A 21,048-nucleotide genomic window follows, 5' to 3' on the forward strand; every position below is an offset into this window, starting at 1 on the left:
ATCTACTACTAATGAATGCATGTATGTATACAGTACAGTAGTTAGCACATGAGCAATGCTTGCATACAACACAGACAGGGGCCTGCGCCTGGCAATTGCATTGGCCAAATCAAAGCGTAGGTGACCCTTGAACTTCATGAAACCACGTGATTCCACGAGCCTCCTCAGCTGGCCTCTATGATTGGCTATGACCGAGCGGGCGTGTCAGACGCTCGCCATTGGCTTGGAATAGTAATCAGGAAGTGTAGCTGGGGCTGCGCTGCACACAAGTGAGCGGACACGGGTTACGGCAACATGACCTCCGAGGCGAAGCGTGACTATTTGCGGGAGTGGGAAGAACTGCAGCAGCATTACAACGACATCCAGGTGAGTGAACGTGTATGGATCTGGTTCGTGTGACATTGGCCCCGCCCCCACTCTGTGGCGATTGGCGGAGTAGGCAAGTCCGAGACTTGCAAATTGCATAGAAAATATTGTGTCAGGGGATGCGGTTGCCATGGCAACAGTGGCAGTGGGGTGACATATATGCATATAAATAGTGTATGTGTATAAGAGCTATATATATATATATATATATATATATATATATATTATATATCTGTGCTTTTTTTTGTCATAGAACTCACCGGCACCTTTTTTTTTTAATGGATTTTTCAAGTTTTAAAATATTTGATGTTTGGTCCACGTGAACTTGAATCGCCATGTCAAGCATAGCAGGGCGGCGATAAAATCATTAAAACGGTGCATGTGGGCTGCTTGTGTGTCAAGTCTGATGCATGCGTATTTTGTCCACGCTGGTTGTGATGACACTGCTTGGCTTGTGGCACTACTCAGCTTGGTTGTGCACTGAGTGCTTACTGCGGGCAGTGATCGTTATGTTTCGTTACACAACTGAAGTGTGTGGGTGTGTGTACAGTGATTGACTACGTGATGCACCAACATGTTGCACATTATTTTATAGAGAGAATGTTTGTTGTTCACAGGCCTGGTTCTAGACTAGACCAAGTGGAGTCCTAAGCATAATGTGCCATAAGCCCCACCAGGGGCTGGCTGGGCAGGAGGGGAATTTGCCCCTTGGTTGGTTCCATAGTGGGCTACCTTGGGCTGAGTAATCTTCATTTTTATCCTTGAAAGTGTTCCTGATAGGCTGCCAGTCCTCCCCTGACCCCACACACATACCACTACCCCCCCTCCCCCTTCATCTCCCGCCCCCCTTCATCCCATACTTGCCAACTCTAACTCTGGGACCTATTTATGTAGCACTGCATATGAAAGATACTTTTCAGTCCTCATTGCATAGATGAGGATTGAAAGATATCTCATATGTTTTAAAAAATCAACACAGGAACAGCCGTTCCACAAAATGGCTGTTCCTGTGAAGTCTTACACTTCCTTTTCACGGGCTCTTCACTTGCGGTCCTCTGCTATGTGGTTTCCGGCTTGATTTGAATCCCCCTGTGCATGCGATGACCGAAAAGCTCGGGCATGCGCAAGAGATCTAGACTGCAAGATGGTGGGTCATGTGACAGGGAGGGATCACATGATCCCTCCACACATGCGCTGGGCAGCTCTGCTCTTCCAAGCAGAGCTGTCGACCGTAAAACTTTTCAATTATGTTATTTAAGCCAGCTTGAGTTGGCGTACATTAACATGATTGAAAAGTTAATTTCGTTCATTGTTGAATAGCGTTACTGAGCACTCCCCATACACTGTTATAGGGGAGTGCTCAGAAAAATTATAAGAGATGCAAAGCAGCAGATATCTGAGATATCAACTGTGGTGTAATAAATTCAGTATTATACATTGAACCAATCTGTCATTTAAATAGTCAATATTTGTTTTACAATTTATTTTATGCATTATTAAAGTGTATTTTATTACATTTTCTGGAGTGACTGTTGTCTGTATTCTGCCCTGGTTTTGGACAGAGATATCCTTATAATTATATATGTTTTTTCCACTTTGAACCCCTTATTTATCACGCTCTTGCGTTGTTTTTGTCTTTTATGTATATGTCTTTATAGGGGGGATTAGTAACTTACCCCTGTGTATAACAGCTGCACTGTGTGTATTTGAGGTAGGTGTAGCCCAGTGCGGGATTCTTTCTTTTTATTCTTGATTATTACATATGAATCATGACTATTTTCTTGGGCCAGTAATTTCCTATCCGTAGAGGGAAATCATCAAAATCTAATTTGATGATGAGGGAAGATGAGAAAGGCTTAAGGTTAATGTCACACAGGAGTTCCATAACAACTCAATTTTACGATACCCTTGACCTGTCGTTATGCTGCTTTAGTATGCCAATTCAAAAACATTTCAGAATCCCAGGACCTATAGTAACCACACTGGAACTTTCAAATCTATTTCCACTGGCAGCTAAAATGAAATTACTGGTTAGTACATGCACTTCTGCATTGTTTTCTATATGCATACTTTTATCTTATTTTCTTTCTTTCTGTGTTTCTCAGCAAAGCATGTATATAACATAGAAGATTTGTAGCTATATATAGATATAGAACTGTTCTGTGGATACAGTCATGTGCAGTTCAGAGTTGAGCAGTGTTACATCCAATCGTAATGAAGATAGACCTCTCAGATGATATAAAGGCTTTGCGAAAAACTCAGAACAAGAAAGCTAATTCAATTTATATTGTGAAAGTTGCAGTGCAAAACATAAAGAACAATAAGTTTAAAGATGTCTGAAGGCAGAATACTCCTTTAGTCCTCTAATAATGGGTAGGGTATTTGTACATGTGGATCTAGGTAATAAAAACACAAATCTGGAACTTTGTGCTTTTTATGTAATAATGGACTGTTTTACGTGTATAACAGTGTGTATAGGAGCAGACATTTGTCCAATGGTTTAAAAAAAAAAAAAAATTCTTTGACTTTATTTGAAATTATGATTTACGTTGTTTTATTTGACATAAACCATACATTTAGTAATAATCAGTTTCAGCAAAATAAAGATAAGATAAAATGTCAATTATGGTTGTCATTGGCTCTGTAGCTGTTAATATATGAATGTTGACAGATATCACTTTGTACTTTGGTATAGCTCATGGTCTGGAGGTCAGCAGAAATGGGTGAAGGAAAGTGTAAGATGCATGAACACTTGCTGTAAGCAACACTTAGACCTAAGCTGTTGTTGAACAGCAACTCTGCATTCTCGGCTAGCCAGTGCAGTAGTTCTAACCACTAATCTAGTCTGTTGAAATATCTCTACAACCCACATCATAGTGAATTCACCCATTTCATCATCATGATTGGCATAGTTACTATGTACATTTATATAAATAGTGGTATTTTTTGTTGGCACATCTTTTTATGCATCGTTGCATTAGAAGAATTTAAGCTGCTAATTTCACAGTAAAGGTAAATTGTTATTACCTGTATGATTCTATGTAAATGTCAGTGATTTGTCTCTTTGGACCACATTTGGAGCTTATTAAACTTACTGGTTGATGTACTTTTGCTTCAGGGTTTACAAGATCTCCCAATGAGAAGGGCAGTAAATCCTCCTATTTAGTTTTACCACTGAATGATGTTGGGAATATAAAGTGCTCCATGTTGGGTATTGCTATCAATAAGCTATATAAATCACACAATTTATTAGTGCTGGGGGGACTCTTCTCATATTATACATTTTTGGGGGGTATTGTTTACAATAACTGAATACAGGAACCATCGGCTGTTCACTACAGCCACTTTCTGTCTCTGAAATGGCAGAGACTTGGCTGCATGCAAAATGTATATGCATGTGGTTTCTGAATAATTTGTAAATATAAATTCCTGTGGTTTTGAGGGGCTAGAACCTAAGGGCCATACAGTCCCCCCTAGATCTTGGGAGACGTGAAGCCCATAAGGCCCTACCCACACCCCTAAAATCTGTAAAAAAACATTGTGAAAGTGACAAAACTTGGAGAAAAATAAATAGTGCTGCCTCAGCCCAATGGCTGTTCTATTATACACATTTTCTCGCCAAAAGGATAGGGCAAAGAATAGAGAGGCGGTGCGCAAAAGTAAACTGTTTAATGTGCAGGATACCAGCATAATCACATGTTTAAGGTGCACACAAGTTCCGAGCTTTCAACGCTGCTTCCCAGCCCCCTGACCAGAGGACCAAGTACAGCTCTGCTACAACAGCACTTTATCTTAGCCAAAAGGCCCCTTCTCCCCTTTGCCTCTAAACTACTCGAGAGGGTTGTCTCCAACCGCCTCACTAGCCACCTCCCCTACAATTCTCTCCTTGACCCTCTGCAGTCCGGCTTCCGCACCCTCCACTCCACTGAAACCGCCCTGGCTGAAGTTACTAATGATATTCTCTCAGCTAAATCTAAGGGTCATTTATCCTTGCTCGTCTTCCTGGACCCCTCTGTGGCCTTCAATACCGTTGACCACCCCTCCTGTTACAAACCCTTCTCTCTCTCGATCTCTCTGGCTCTGTCCTTGCATGGTTCTCCTCATACCTCGTTGACTGCTCCTTCTCTTTTTGTTTCGTTCTGGAGCGCTTGAAGTCCTGGTATTTTTTGTTTATTGTTCTGTACTGTTTTACCCTGTGTGGTCCAATGGCTGTTTTCTGTACGGTGCTGTGTAAATTTTGTGGTGCCCTATAAATAAAGGCTAATAATAATAATATACACAAGAATACATACTCATATGCTCTTTCACATATACCCATGTAATATACAAACCTTAAGGGCTTGTACACATTTATAAAGTAGGAAAATGCATAAAAACACATGCTTTAGTGATTCATGCATTCATTAATTTTCTGATCAATAGATCACTATGAGGACTATAGTTAAAGTAATCTCAGTAGTTCAAATGAATATATAGCTGTTAGTGCAGTGTTTCGATAACACTAATTGAATAGCTGCCATTGAGCCAAGGTAGCCATCCAATCTGCGTTATGAAGGCAATCCAGTAAGTCATGTATTTATTTAAACTTCTTCAGGATGTCAAGCCTTTGAGAATGGACAATTGTCAATGGTGGCAGGGTCAGCTACTCAGGAACTACAGTGGCCCTGAACAAGTGACATGGTTGTTTCTCTTTGTGATGAACTGATCACTATTTTGATTTTCAGTGCACAATACTGGTGAAAACAGTTCTGTGTAAGGCATCAATGGCAGATGATCAACCATGAGTAATAGTTCTTTTTTTCAGAAGAGGGAAATCTAAGCATAATTATCTTCCCCCGCCTATTTAATTATTGTGTTATCTTACATGAACAAAAAAAATGCTGACATTGTTGACTGATGAGTGCTGGGTTTGAGTCACTTTTCAACCTACTTTAATCTTTGCTCTCATTGTAAAAGCATGATCTCTTGGTTTTCTAATCATTATCATACTAAACGGAAGGTGGATTAACTGCTTCACTGTCGGCTAGACTATAAACTATGTGTAAGCTTCAGAAAATAAAAAAAGCATAGTCCTTGGGACAAACATAGAGGTCACTTGTTGACAGGTCCTGGCACATGAAGATGTCCTTGCTACAAGTGCACTTTGTCCCCGATATTAAACTATGCCGTCCTTATACAGTAAGGCTTCGCACAATGTACTTTTCAAAGGGCAGTGGAGCTGAGATATCCAGCTGGCAGGGTGCCCCTGATATTTCCATTGGCTGTTAGGAAGAACAGGCTCATCTTACACCTCAACTTTATACAGCACAGTGGCAGTATTTAGATTTTCATTTCAGTATAATCTCTTAATATGTAACTTTGCAAGACAGTGTGCAGAAATTTAATAATTCCAGTGCCAAAAAGTAACCTGTTTGTTTTGAGTTTAATGTGTGTCCAACAGTTTCACATAAAGTGTCAATAATTTCTTTAAAACATCAATTAAGGAATTGTTTCATTTGTCCTGTGTTATAAAAGGATAGTGTACAGACCATTGGTCTCTATAACAATACATGCTATCTACACTGTTGAATTTTAAAAATAGACTATGGAACAAAATGTTTTTGCTTTATGCAGCATTTCGGTCCATGGATTATTTTCTAGTACTCCTGGGCCATGGTGCGGAGTCTAAACCACAGCTCCCTAACATCTCCCCATCCTTAGGAGCAACGTGTGGTTGTTACTATCTCATTTATAGATTTTTTTTCCCAGCTCTGCCTGTCTTTCTGAGCTCTCTCTCTGAAATCTGTCTCTTCTGGACCCCATTGTGCCCACCACATACGCTTCCTATTGCTTCTGTCATGTCTGGGCCCATTTGTCACTGGTGTTCACCTGTCTCTGATTTGCATATGATTCGCAGATGCTCATTGAGACTTTAGCTGCTTGCCCATTGTACGCATGTCGTGAAGTTGTTCCTGGTGTATTAGCTCGGTTTTCACTTTTAAATGATACTTCGTAGAAATTGCATTTGTGACAAATAAAATAAAAGGTTTTTGTACATGTTTACAAGTTGGACATAAGTGTCTGAGGGGTGTGTTTGTTGTGAAGCGGACATATCTGCTACTCATTCAGACCTGGGTGCATCTTCAACTCGGAATACAGCGTACATACACATGTACGTGCAACTTTTTCAATCGCAAGTTATGCTTATGCTTGTGTCCCACCTTGAATGTGTTCATGGGGGCTTTAACATTGTAGTGTGTACTGTGCTACGTTTACCGCAGCCTATGTTCTTGACAAAATAATAGATTTATTTCTGTACTTGTGGCAGGTTTAACAGATATTGGACTGTCCAGCAATATTTGTAACGTCCATGAGCATGGATTCAGCATTTGTCATGATCACTTTTTGTTTTCCAAAATTTCAAATACAAACTTGAGATGAGGGAATAATACAAAGTACAAGGAAACAAAAACATTCTAAAGAGTTGTACACCTCAAGTTTTATCTTTATATTATTATAAACATTTTTAGCTTTCGGATTGGGATGCGAAGTGTTGGGAGGATGATGATCACATTTTTTGATCTATGTATTTCTCATCCCCTTGTAAATGTAGGAGAGCATGTTTTACACTGCAGTTACAACTTTACATTTAAAACTACTACGCATCAAATATGGGGGCAAGATGATGGCAGTATTACCAGGATTACACTAAAGACTCAGAAGTGATACTATGCAGCTGTCCATACATAAAGAATAAGAGGGTATAGACCATTACTTCCAGTATACAGAACAAAAGTAGTGACGCATATAGAACAAGAACAGATACTGAGAATTGTCTGTAGTTTACAGAGCACTTATAATGGTACTGAGCTATTTAGTCGAGTGTATGTACCAGTTGCATTGCCATATCTCTATCTCTTTTCTCTCTTTCCACTACATTGCTTCACGTAGCTGCTCTCTTGTGATTGCAAAACTGTAGTCTATCTAATCAACAACCAGAGAGCCATCAGATAGATTAAACACACTCTTGTCTAGCAGAAAGTAAATCCTTTTCATGCCAATGTTACCTCCATGCTGAGCAATCTGTAAAGGAAAGAGTTAAACAGTCAGTCTAATGAAGACTCCACAATGAAGGCTCCATTAACAATCTGCAGGATTTTTCTTATGTTACATTATTACCAGATCGCTCAGTTTAGAGGTAAGAGTGTGTTCTCCACACCTGTAATCAAGTTATATGAATACCTACTTTGACACTGCCAGTAGCCTATTAAGCAAAATGATGTATAGAGGGTGAAAGCATTATTTTGAGCCAATACATGATAATCCAACCTCACTGATGTGGCCCAAAAAGGTTTTTTACTTGAACTTTTGTGACTTAGATGATAGTGAAACCTGGTTGGGATAAAACAAACCCAAAATGCACATTACCACCTCATCTGTTGCCTCTGATAGTGATTGAATATGATTTTAAACCAATCAGAAGGAAGAGGCTAAACTTAAGCCAACACAGATTGCAGCACTACAGTGGATACATCACTTCTAGTTGTGTATCAAATATGCTGATCCTCTCCTCACACTTTAGCTTTTTGTGTGTAATTTTTCATATAATTGATGCTGTTTGTCCTTCCTGTCCATTGTCTTTCCTTTTTTGCATGTCACCCTGGACTTTAGTATAAAATTTAAAATTATTTGAGCAACTTGTTTTTGATGTGTTTATCAGGAAGCCCATCGCTCATACAGGCTGAAGTTGGAGGAATTAACAAAAATTCAGACACAGTGTTCCAGTTCCATTTCTCGGCAAAAGAAAAAGCTAAGAGACCTGTCGGTAGGGCTGAAGAAGTATGTACTCTTGTGTGCTTATGTATATTTACTGTCAATGTACTCACCCATACAAGCATACAATATTACTAAAATTGTCTTTTTTTTTTGTTCTGAAGCACTAAATAACTGTTAACCAATACATGAAATAATCCCAGGCAGTCTACTCCAGGATGCAATGAAATATGTGTGTGATAGATTAGACTACATATAAAGACAACAACTGACATTTTAATGGTATACTGTGCTGAGGTGTACGGTCAGTATAATGCACAAATATCCATATGGAAAGCAAATATTAAACTGTGCTATAGTAAAATTAGTAGTCCTATCTGTATTTTTTTCTCTCCACACCAAGAATCAATTGATAGCAACCTTTTATTGGTATATCAAAAACACAGTTTAAATGAAATGACTACTAATAATAAATATACTTGGTGTAAATAATGCAATCTGTTTTGAAAGGGCAGCCAGCAGCTGTTGTACTGATAATTTCTTTCACGATTCTCCTCTGTTAGGCATTGAGTTTAGTCATGGTAGTTATGTTTCCTGGATGTTTTGATATAAGAAGACAGCCACTTGAGCCCAAAATATTGTTTTGCATTTGATAAGTTCATGTGTTACAAGCTCTGTAGTTCATCCCGGCTGCTTGCTAGGCTTGGGCTCTATTGAGGCATGTGATTGAAATTAGCCTATTGCCTGCAGGGGGCACACCTCCTAGGTAGCTTTCTTATTGGGCCTCATGAGTTTAAATTGCGGGGTGGGAGGGCTTATTTGCTAAATTTGGATCTTAAATTGTATTTGTGTTTACACAGGATTAAGGGCACACAGGAAAATGAGGAACACCAAATTAAAGACATACAAGAAAATATTAAACTACGAGAGAAGACATTTTTTGAAATGGAGTCTTTTCTACCCAAGGAAAATGGGTAAGGAACATGTGTCAATATTCTTGATCTTCACAGCATAGTAATAAGTTGATGACAAGCTGAAAATTCAACATACCTAGGTCATACTTACCAACTTTTGGCAAGTCTTTTCCAGGAGATGGGCGGGCGGGGGCGCGGCAAATGCTGCATTTTGGCCCCGCCCCCATGATGGAAATGCTGTTTTGTTGCGGGGGCGGGGCCAAAATGACGCGATTCACCCCGAATCTCATAATTTCGGGAAGGTAGTTCCCGGAAGCGGGAGACTTGCCAGCTCTCCTGGGAGTCCGTGAGACCGACCCGAATTTCGGGAGTCTTCCGGACATTCCGGTAGAGTTGGCAAGTATGACCTAGGTTAACTATTCTACATTGACTAATCCTTTCATTTAAATAAAATTCTAGGTCATATCAGTCACCATCTTAGAATATTGTCCAAAATAAGAATTGAGTATCTAAAAAAAATGTAATGGCAGCGTTGTGTTTGAGAGCTCTAAATTCTCGAGATCCAATCGTATGTTTGATGCTGTGTTACTTATTTTCTGTTTTATATTATATGTTCTGTAGTAATGTTGACTACAAAGAAATTTGGCACTGCATACAATATGTTGTTGAGCTAATGTTTTCTAGTTTACTCTTTAAGTTTTATGCAGCAGGGACAAGAACTGGATAATGGATAAAGCAGTAACCAGTTTATGTCCATCAATAGTAGAGGAAAGTTATCATATTCAAAGCTTATTTTCAATTTCAGATTGTACCTAAGCCTGGTATTGGGGAATGTGAATGTGACGCTCCTGAGCAAGCAGTCTAAGTGAGTAAATCAGGCACTTTTTGTCTAGTGTCAGAGCACCTTTTGCACTAATTTTTTCGGAAACAGGACACACAGATTAAGAGGTGATGAAGTGACAATTAGTACAACATGTAGCCATTAAGATTATTAGAATGCTAAGCGCAGCGCAAAGTACTTTAGGTCTGCCAACTCCTGCATGCCCATGTATAGTGATGCTTGAAGTGGGAAGGACTATGCTATCGGGTAGCCAGTCCAATTATGTAATCAATAACAACATCACATAGTAGTGAGACTTCTGTCAAGCTGGTGCTGGAAAATTGTGGTGTAAAATTCTATATGAAACAAAATTCATACATCCAAATTGTTAATTCTATGTCCACATCTGTGTCCATGTCTGAACCTATTTTCTCGTAACGCCTTTCAATATACTTGGCAGTATAACAATCATGCACATAGTAAATGTGCTCACATGTAGTATGTATCTCTTTATTTTTTCAGGTTTGCTTACAAAGATGAGTATGAGAAATTCAAGCTGTACCTCACCATGATCCTCATGGTCTTATCATTTATATGTCGATTTATTCTGAACTCCAGGTGAGTACAGCAGACACATGTAAAGTGGTTATAATGGTTAAGTCATCACCCCTTGGGCATTTATTCACATTCTCTTACATCATGGAATCAAAATGGATTCTTAATGGAATTCCTACCATCGATCAACACAAAACACTCTAATGTAAAACAAAACAACTCTAAAGTTTTCTTCTTAACTAATTACAAATAAAAAAACAGACAATAATTGATGTCATAAGTGTTCACCCTTTTGCAGTTACACTTAAACCCTAGTACAAATTAGTTGTCTTCATAGGTCACAAAATTAATTGATTTCAAAGGAAATACACCTTTTGTGAGAGGGACCACATTTGATTAGTGCATTTCCAAATCGGCTTCTTGAAGATCAAAGAACATTCAAAGTAAATCTGAGAAAGTTTATGAATCCGTGAAAGAATGTCAGATTTCAATTACTTTTAATATTCCTTGGAACACTGTCAAGTTCATCATGAAGAAATGGAGATTATATGGAACAACTGGGAATTTGTCTAGAACAGGCCACCCTCCAAAACTGAGCATCCATGCAAGAAGGGCAAAAGGGTACACCATATTCTCAATAAAACATAGCTCAAGGACATATCTCAAGGAACTTTGAGGACATTGGAGTTGACAGTACCAACTAGGGATTGCGGTTCCTGTTTGACTGGTCCGAAGTGGAAGAGTTATCAGAGCATCTTGGAACTTTGTCAGTATTTTTCTCTATTTATTGTAGTGGTGTGTGCCTGCCAAAAGCAGGGTGGCATCAAGCTTAACCACTGGTGTGCCAGCAAAAGGAGACTAGCAGTGGATTGTTTCAGGCTACCAGCAGATTGATCCAGTGTAGGACAACCCCAGGGTTTGCTTGTTAAGTAAAGCGTATCATCATCACCATTTATTTATATAGCGCCACTGATTCCGCAGCGCGTATGTTGTTTTGTTGTGACCTGTTGAGGTCATTACAGCCTGTACTGTAACCAAACCAATGTTATTGATAAAGAGCTACATTTCTGTGCTTTCGTAACAATAAAAACTCTTTGTAAGATATTTCCCTATGTGAAGCCAAGATTAGCAGTACCTGGAATGTTAAACAGTTTTATAAGCCGAGCGGGGCAGATTCAGTGTTGAAATTGCTCTCTGTTAACCTTGAGTGTTTCCCTTGCGGTTTGGCACGGCAAATGGGCACTGGTAGCCCCGGCATTGACAGGAACTTGTTAGGGTGGCCAAGAGGCTCATGCCATCTCTGACAGTTAGTCTTTCATAGCAGAAATAAGTTCCATAGGTTGACAATGGCCTGGGCCCTTCATAAATCTTTAGTTTATGAGTGAGAGGGTGGCAAAAACCATTGTTGAAAAAAAGCTCACATGAAATCTTGCATGGAGTTTGCAGAAAACATGTGGGAGACTTGGATGCCAAGTGGAGAAAGGCTGTACGGTCTGATGAGACCAAGATTAAACCTTTTGGCCTCAAAACTAGGCACTGTGTTTGACATAAGCCTAACAATGTGCATCATTCCAAGAACAATGTCTACTGTAAAGCATGTGACAAGGATGGCTCTCTACTTGAGCGATCAGAAACCTTGGGAAAATGGATGGGGCAAGATCTTGGAGGGAAACCTGTTGCAGTCTGCAAGAGACCTAGGACTTTGGAGAACATTTATATTTCATCAAGACACTTACCCAAAGCATAGAGCAGAGGCCACATTGGAGTGGCTTTAATAAAAATTCTGTGGGATGGTTTGAAGATTGCTGTTTACCACTGACTCCATCCACCAGTGTTACAAAGAAGAATGGGCAAAAATTGCAGTGTAAAGAGTCTACCTAAATATACTGTGAGTTGTAATAGAAGGTGAATTTCCTACCAAGTAGTAAAACATGGGGTTCAAATATTCATTTAACAAATAGTTTTATTATGTATAATTCATTAAGGCATAACCGAAGCGGTTATTTTGTTGATATTACAGAGTATTTCGTGTTGGACGGTAGCGAGTATGTCATAATAAATATATTTTGCCAGATTTCTGTATGCTCTTCTTGGTCTATAAGCGTTGTTGTTTTTTTAACTTCAATAGTATTTTTATTATTAATTTTTCAAAAATTATGGGGTACAGAAAAAAGAAAGGGAAGGGGGTAAGGAAAGGACACAAAATTAAAAGGGGAATGGTTGAGGGGATACATAGTGGGGGGAACACATTAAACAATTCTGCTGTTAAACCATATTGAACACATGAGGGAGGGAACCTAATAGGTTCCCTTCCAATTCGTGAAAGTTACACTGGTCGAATGGTCACCAGGGAACTACTAATAGGGACATTGGGGAACTTCGCTAAGTGTAGGAGATGCAGGTAGTAAATCAGAGTCTATTCGGTCTGGACGCGCTCCCTCTCCGTCCGTAACATACACATGCCAGCTGAACCACTTCATTATCGGGGACGAGGTGACAGTGGAGTAGGGCATCCCCTCTGTCTCCATTTCAAAGCTGAATTGCACCTTGGCCACTACTTTTGATATCAAGGGTATCTGTGGTGACTTCCAACCTTGAGCTAAGGAGGCTCTTGCGGAAATCAGAATATGACTAAAGACATATTTAGCATGTGATGGAGTCTATAAGCGTTTTTAAAGAGGATGGATATCCATTATACAATAATAAAATTATTATTATTAGTCTATGCCTATGGAAGGGCTACTGCAATGATCTCTCTTGAATATATATGTCCATCCCACATCCCTAGTCACTGGCAGAGCAAGGAATGTAGGATGTTGGCGGAGAACAACAGCTAAATGTATATATATTACTTTATCTTTCAGGGTGGCAGATGCTGTGTTTAACTTCTTACTGGTTTGGTATTACTGCACTCTAACAATCCGTGAAAGCATTTTAATTAACAATGGCTCCAGGTATGAGAACATTTTCATTATTTTCTCCTTGTGATGAACATAAGGGTTTATGCACTCTATTGCGTTTCCAGCAAAAACTTACAACAAAAAGCAGATGAGTTTTTAATGAGTTGAACAGGATTCCATCAAATTGTGTGAATGGAAAAATGTGCGTTAACAGGTTAAAGCTTCGGCATGCATTTCATTTTTTTTTAGCGCATCATAAACCTTGTGCTTTGTGCTCCAACACAAAAGGTGTGAATAATAATGTATTTTAAATGTAATACAGTTGTAAGTCATTAAATAGTGCATACAAACTAAATTACAAACACATCGGATTGCTGTGAATGATCCCTAAATGTATCTGTCAAAATGCAGTGGTCCAGGTCATATGACCCTCACCACTCTGGTAGCTTGAGGGTGGAGACCTTAGAGTCCATTTAACTGTTCCTCTACTATTTTACAGAATTAAAGGCTGGTGGGTTCTGAACCATTATATTTCCACCTTCCTCTCGGGTGTCATGTTGACTTGGTGAGTTCACACAGAAAATTGTTACTATTTTTTGTATTAAATTGTCTTATGACATTGTTAGGATGCCAAACATCATTGACAAGACTCATCTTTCCCAGTATAAGTGTTCACCAGTTTAACACTCCATAACAGTGACAGACATGTCCAGATCAGGGGGTAAATGTATGAAAGTCTGTTTTTTTTCATCTTCCGGGAAATCGGCGACTTTGCAGCTAAAATTTAAAGCGGTGATGGCTTGTAAAGGCAAGTTTGCCCTTACAAGCTATCGCCGCTTTAAATACCCCCAGATGTCAACTTTCATTTTCAGGTGTCTTCAAACTATGGATAGACTGAAGTAGCTAAAATACGGTAAGTTATAGCTGGACAGGTGTATCTTATTATCAGACCCCCACTAGTCCGATATCTGCAGAACCACCCTTCTCACAAACCCACCCACTTTTCTCTCTCAAGTTTCTCATACAATTTAATGCAGAATTGGATAAATTCCAGGACTCCTACAGCCATTTCACCTAAAATGCACCGATTACACCTAAGCGGTGTACTTGCTGTAGATCTCTATGGGCGACTAACTTCCCTGGCTCCTTATAAGGTCAAGCAGGCTGTCGGACAATTTTGTCCCCAAATAACATCAAGTGACTTGCATACAACTCCGTAATTTCATTAACTTGTCTGATATCAAAGGAGTGAACTGAAAACTAAGGCATTTGTATATGTTTACATTAAAAAACTTGAATACTGAAACTGTCACAGTGTCAGCTTTATTCTTCAAGAGAAAGTAACCAGTGAGTTAAAGAACTATGTATGTCAAATATTCATATATATTATGTTCTCTCTAACTTCACTAGCTGTGATTCCAGGTTATTGTGCAGCATAAATTGGATTCTTGAGTAATGACTTTTTGTAGAGATGGTAAAGAATGACTCCTAGTACATAGAGCACTTCTGATCTATCTACAGGACCTAGTCCCAAGTTAATAGTCCTAACCTTTAAGTTAGAATATTTGTTTTTTGCAACTTCATATTTGTATTGTGATTTTCACGCAGACCTCTTAGGAGTCATGGTATGCAGTAGGTCTGTATTTAAATTTGCATGCCGATCTGTATAGCTACAAAAGACATTTTGTACATGTGTAGTAAGAAGACTGCTGTTTTGCAAGATCTATGGAGAGACATAGCTCTTGCAATAAAATAGTCCCTACAATGTAAACGCAACATATAGTCATTTCCCTGTAAGTAGTAGCGGTCTGTGTGATCACCTATATTTTATACGTTTTGCTAGCGTAAAGGCTATAGCAGCTCTAATATGTTATGTGTGTTTCAGGCCAGATGGATTAATGTACCAGATGTTTAGAAACCAATTCCTTTCTTTCTCCATGTACCAAAGTACGTATAGCATATTCATTTTCATATTTGCGTATCGGCTAGAATATCAATCTACTTTCTAAGCTAATGTCTTTGTTTGTTATTTTTGTATATACAGGTTTTGTACAGTTTCTGCAGTACTATTATCAAAGTGGCTGTTTGTACCGATTGCGAGCTCTTGGGGAGAGACATAACATGGATTTGACTGTGGGTGCGTAGAAAAGAGCTTTGTATTACATTAACATTTTAGATGGGATATTATTAAAATTATATATGAGAGAGAGATATTGTTTTTGTAACATTGTGTTCTCATCTTTCTCACTCTTTATGTCAGCTTATTGCTTCTAAAATAGTGTCTGTCCATTCTTTTTCGCTCAAAATCAAATATTTGGTTATGGCTATGTAATGTCATATACAGTAAAACATTTATATTTTTTTTTGCCCAGGTATGAATAAACATGGGCTGTGTGTATAATACTTTTCAATAACATGTTAAATTATTTAGGTTAAGTGGGACCTATTCTGTTCATAAGTCATTGAGACTGTTAATGGGCATCCCCTGACTTCCCCGCACCTTTTCCAGTGCCCATGTAATGAGCACTGAGATGGCAAGAGGATTAATTACACCCCAAGACTAGTCTTCAATCATCCTATTTACTTGCATACACACACTACTTGCCTGCACATATCAGGAAGTTTAAAAGCCAAATTCCTGAAACACAATTATACCTCCTAAAAAATGTAAAAAGTCAAATTGAAATAAAACAAGAACATCCAATAATATAACAAATCCATCAACCCCACCCCTGTTATTACAACTGTTCAAATACAGGAGTTAGTACCATTACTGACCCTGTGAGAGGAGTAGGCTCAGGAAAAGAAGAACGCTTAATCTCTCTCTCCTGTCCCTGCTCTCCTCACTTGTCAGTCACTGATCTACAGTGATTGCAGGAAAAAGAACAGAACATTCATGTCACCCTGTGCTCCTTCAACAGTCCTTTATTTACCTTCGTTTAGGTTTTAAATTAGCTACATGTGTCACTTTTGTGGTTTTTTTTGTTTTTTTTTATTACATTGGCTGAAACCTAGATTTGCACAGCCCTTCAAATGTGCATCTGAAAGGTGCAAAATGCATTCCATTAAAAGTTATAGGGGCACGATTGTGTCTCCGACACCTCTGACTAACCAGAGAATTCAAGTTTTTGGGGAGGGAAAGGCCTTTGTACTTGCCTGTAAAGCAGGGAACATCTGAAGTGCAACAGTAACCAGCACTTATCTAAGAACAAAGAGTGAGAGAGAGAATGATCATAAGGGGCACTCAAATGGATAATCATATATAATAATTATATTTTATTGAATTCTGTTAAATATATCTTTATTAAATAATTCATTGTAAAAACTTTCTAGTAGTGAAATATTAAAAATATGCAATGTTGAAAACCCAAAATGAAATGGGAAATGACTGATTAAAATAGACAAAATTTATTGTCTAGCCGCGTTGCTGCTCAAAATAATGCTCAGCACTATCTAATTATCCTTGGACAAATGCCATAAATATCTGGTGCTATCACATGTATAATAAACCCCCTTCAGAATAATATTATATTCAACTCTAATTACACTACTAATTTCAATGTACCGGTATTTCTTCCTTATAAGTGCAATAGTGAGTGGAATAGGCTCCCCTCTCATTGATTGAAAAAAGTGCTAGCAATTAGCTATAGACTCTACAGGAGCAGCATTGAATAGTAATACTGTGGTAGACCTTAAATCAATGGGGACTATAATAAGTGTGGATTGCTAATCTATATCGGATATTCGCCCTCCAAATAGATATATAATAAGCCCACCTAATTACTCTAAATCAGGCCTGTCCAACCTGCGGCCCTCCAGATGTTGTGAAACTACAAGTCCCAGCATGCCCTTCCAGCTATCAACAGGTTGTCTACTGGCAAAGCATGCTGGGGCTTGTAGTTTCACAACACCTGGAGGACCGCAGGTTGGACAGGCCTGCTCTAAATGATGTTATACGTGGGGAACTGCTGGGACTTCCTGCTACAAAGCAGTGTTTAGTCAGAACATTCCAATTATCTGAGAGGAGCAGCATAAATAACTCGGCTTTCTAGTACTAAAGCCCTATCTAATCAAAAGAGTATATAATCTCTAATTCTGAGGATAAATATCGGGAAACACGAGCAGTGAACGCGGCGTCCGCCGACGCGCGTTTCGCTGTTAGCTTTAACTAGGCAAAAACTTTGGATGGTGCAGACGCCACTATACCGGCATACAAATCCATGCACTGACCGATAAAAATAGGTGTACTTGCACAAAAGGAGGTGTGTGTTGCATCACAAAACAGCATTTCCACTGCACTTTTGTAAAGGACCCTTACTGTATATAGGACCTGTTACGAGCTTTATGGATATTTGTTATAGCTATCTGGCAATGGGGTCTCAGAACATATCTTTCTACAACGCTATAGTTAGATATGCCGTTTACTGTGTATATGGTGAAAGGTCGTCTTCTCAACAAAACAGGTTTAACACATTTTGTACCAATGACCAATGCGCTTTCTGATGGCTTAATTATTTCCTTAATTAAGTCTTGTAATGCTGATATGACTTGTGTTGTTGCAGAGGGATTTCAATCCTGGATGTGGAGGGGATTGACATTTCTTTTACCATTCCTCTTCTTTGGCCAGGTAAGTCTACCAAATCACTATTTATTAATAGGGTGAACATCTTGTAATCCATTGTGGTATTTTGGATGCAAATTGCAAATACATCCATTATTTCTCAACATCGACCATAAAAACTGGTATTTACTTCCCACTGAGGGCTATTATTTCTATATGACAGCCAGATATAGGTATTATTACCAGATCAACAAATCTCACTCTTCTGGTTTCATTGTTTCATTTGGTACCAAATACAAAGCTTTAAATCGCATACAAGCACAGGAGATGAAAGAAGAGACTTGGGGATAAATGTATCAAGCTACGAGTTTCCGGCAGCTTTGAAAAGTGGAGCTGTTGCCTATAGCAACCAATCAGATTCTAGTTATCATTTATTTAGTGCATTCTACAAAATGACAGCTAGAATCTGATTGGTTGCTATAGGCAATATCTCCACTTTTTCAAACCCGTAGCTTGATAAATTTACCCCTTAGTCTAACACAACAAAGCTTTTCCCTGTAATAGATGTTTCATTCAGTCATCTTTAGAAAAAGGTCTAGTGATCCAAAGTGTTAATGGGGTATAAACAAAATAAAAGGGCTTTGTCTGTGTAGTCAAAAAGCTATGAGCATTAATAGAGCTAAATACTGTACAAGATTATGTTGGTCTTAAAAGAAAAAATGTTTTGTGTTTCAGTTCTGGCAACTCTATAATGCAATCACACTCTTCCAGCTAACCAGGCTTCCAGAGTGCAAGGAATGGCAGGTAACATATTTAAAATCTATTTGTATATAATAAATAAATAGGTGTACCTAAACTACCAGTACTGGGGGGTAAATTTGTCAAGCTGCAGGTTTTTTAAAAAGGTGGATATATTGCCTATAGCAACCAATTCAATTCTAGTTATCATTTATTTAGTATATTATACTAAATGAAAGTTAGAATCTAATTGGTTGCTATAGGCAACATCTCTACCTTTTTCAAACTTGCAGCTTGATAAATGTACCCCCTGGACTTAACATGCTTCTCTTGCTGCTTTGTTTACATATCTTTCTGAACCATAAATAATTAAGATATTAGAAAATATATCTGCTACATACCCACTTTTCAGGTTATGGATTCTATACCTTATTTGAGATCTAAAAGGAAGCATGGGGTGGATTTTATGGATTTAGCAAACTTCAAGTCACATGAGTGCCATGTTTTCCATCTCTCAATTATGGTTACTTGGTGTAATAAGAGAAACACAAAACTGATGTGTTTATCATTAACACAATGATACCTCTTACATATCTTGTCTTTTCTATAGAGAAAGCAGATTTTGTTTATGAAGCTGCCGCTTCTCTTTTTTTGCATCACTGTAATCCAGTGATGTTACCAAAGCAGACAGTATGGCAGTTGGTCATTTTGATTATTATGCAATGTGTTAACTACTCTTCTTCCTTTAGTAGTAGTAGTAGTAAGAAAGCATATATTTAAGTGTTTAACCTATCCATTTGTGAGTTGGAAATTTCAGCTATGTATTGTTCCATTTTAAATAAAAAATCTAGCATATCCCTTGCCTTTCACTACAAAGTTGTTGTATGTTAACCCTTAGTACTGCAAAGAAATTCATACATTTTAAAAGTTGTTGTCCAACCATACTGCAGCAAATAAATGTAAAAGTAATGTTTCCAGATAATTTAACGGTGGACGGTTATGGTAAGTCATCTGAGCAATGTATTTTACCTTTTAAATGTGAACATATAATTTTTTGAAGTTTAGTCATCTCAGAAGACCTCTTTGCTCTTTGTGTCTTATGATCATGATGTCACTGTTGATTGCAGGTAATAATGTGTGGCCTTCCATTCCTTGTTCACTTCATGGGAAACTTCTTTACTACCCTCCGAGTCGTCCACCAGAAATTTCAGAAACAGAATGAGGAACAGAAGGACAAGTAAAGCAGCAGATTGTCAGGACAGGCACCACAATAACCTATTGTATAGACATCCTTGCCACACACTTACTACACATTGGAAATTACTTATTGTACCTATAAAATAGGAAACCTCTTTGTGACAGCACAACAGTCTGTTCAGTTTTCGATTGCAGAGAAACAATATACAAAGCCTGGAATGTGCCTCTGGTTTAGCTTTCTTGAGACAATTTCACATGTGTAACAGTGTTCTATTAACTTTCAAATCTATCACGTTTAATGGCTCCATTAGATTCCAATATTTTTCTTTAAGCTCTGATTCTGTTTTGTATACACATGGTCATATGACACCCTGCACGGAGAAAGGGATTATGGTTACCAACTGTGATCTATGTGTGACCGGTAGGAAAATAAACAAGACTGTGTTCACAGGGAACTGAATAATGTTGTTTCTCTATGTAGACAAAAAAGTTGTCCGTTTTTTAAACTGTGCCACTCATTGATCATGGTTTATGATCATTAGGTGCCCTCCACACCCGACCATTAACGTTTACATGTGCCATCCTTGTGGAAGGTGTCATGCCATGACTATACACTCCTTTTGTACAAACCTGACCAACAATAAAACATTTTCAAAAATGATTTACCTGCTGTTTGTCTTAAGTCTCATTAACTATAGCTATGTGCTCTTAAAAAGAATGGTTATACATATTAAATCGTAAACTGCATAAACTAATATAAGTGGTAAATTGTTTTGTTACTTTAACAGGGTTGTCCACTTCGAGACAACGCCTCCCGCTCTTCCCACTATACGACTTTCATGGCACTAAGGCAGTGATTCCCAAACTTTCTCAGTTCGAAGCACCCTTAGGGTCGCCATAATTTTTTCAAGGTACCTCTAAGCCAAAATAATTGCCAAGTAGCCTTGCTTACACCCAGCCCTGACTGAGGCACCCCTGGAAGATCGCTGTGGCACCCCAGGGAGTTGCAACCCACAGTTTGGGAACCACTGCTGTAAGTATTTAAGTTGTTCAGTTCTTTTCAATAGAACCGACTTAGAAGCTCTAAAATGCAGTTCTATTACAGAGGGCTGGATGGATAGAGTACCACTGTGCTGCAATTATGGCTCCCACCTTGAGGTGACAGAAGGACTCAGACATATAGAAGGTCTGAAAGAGGAATTTTAAATGTAACATCCCTTTTAGACACAGCATACAATGCTTATA

The 21,048-nt window shown here is 38.5% G+C and overlaps 1 protein-coding gene across 1 annotated transcript; it reads left to right on the forward strand.

Moving 5' to 3' along the window:
* Positions 1-204: 204 nt before the first annotated feature.
* Positions 205-20,464, forward strand: TMEM120A (transmembrane protein 120A). Its single transcript, XM_075195133.1, has 12 exons — positions 205-366; positions 8,066-8,184; positions 8,979-9,092; positions 9,838-9,897; positions 10,375-10,470; positions 13,272-13,361; positions 13,807-13,872; positions 15,193-15,254; positions 15,352-15,444; positions 17,870-17,934; positions 18,604-18,672; positions 19,734-20,464. Exons 1-12 carry the CDS (start codon positions 295-297, stop codon positions 19,845-19,847), a joined length of 1,020 nt encoding a protein of 339 aa, XP_075051234.1. The 5' UTR covers positions 205-294; the 3' UTR covers positions 19,848-20,464.
* Positions 20,465-21,048: the final 584 nt, after the last annotated feature.

The sequence above is a fragment of the Mixophyes fleayi genome, chromosome 2 (genome assembly GCF_038048845.1).
Source record: "Mixophyes fleayi isolate aMixFle1 chromosome 2, aMixFle1.hap1, whole genome shotgun sequence".
Classification (NCBI taxonomy): domain Eukaryota; kingdom Metazoa; phylum Chordata; class Amphibia; order Anura; family Limnodynastidae; genus Mixophyes; species Mixophyes fleayi.

Bases quoted from the DNA above. Each gene is read 5' to 3' on its own strand.
- TMEM120A (XM_075195133.1), top strand. From the start codon at position 295: ATGACCTCCGAGGCGAAGCGTGACTATTTGCGGGAGTGGGAAGAACTG. The intron at 13,362-13,806 runs GTATGAGAACAT...ACTATTTTACAG, and splicing joins TTAATTAACAATGGCTCCAG to AATTAAAGGCTGGTGGGTTC. The intron at 15,255-15,351 runs GTACGTATAGCA...TTGTATATACAG, and splicing joins TTCTTTCTCCATGTACCAAA to GTTTTGTACAGTTTCTGCAG.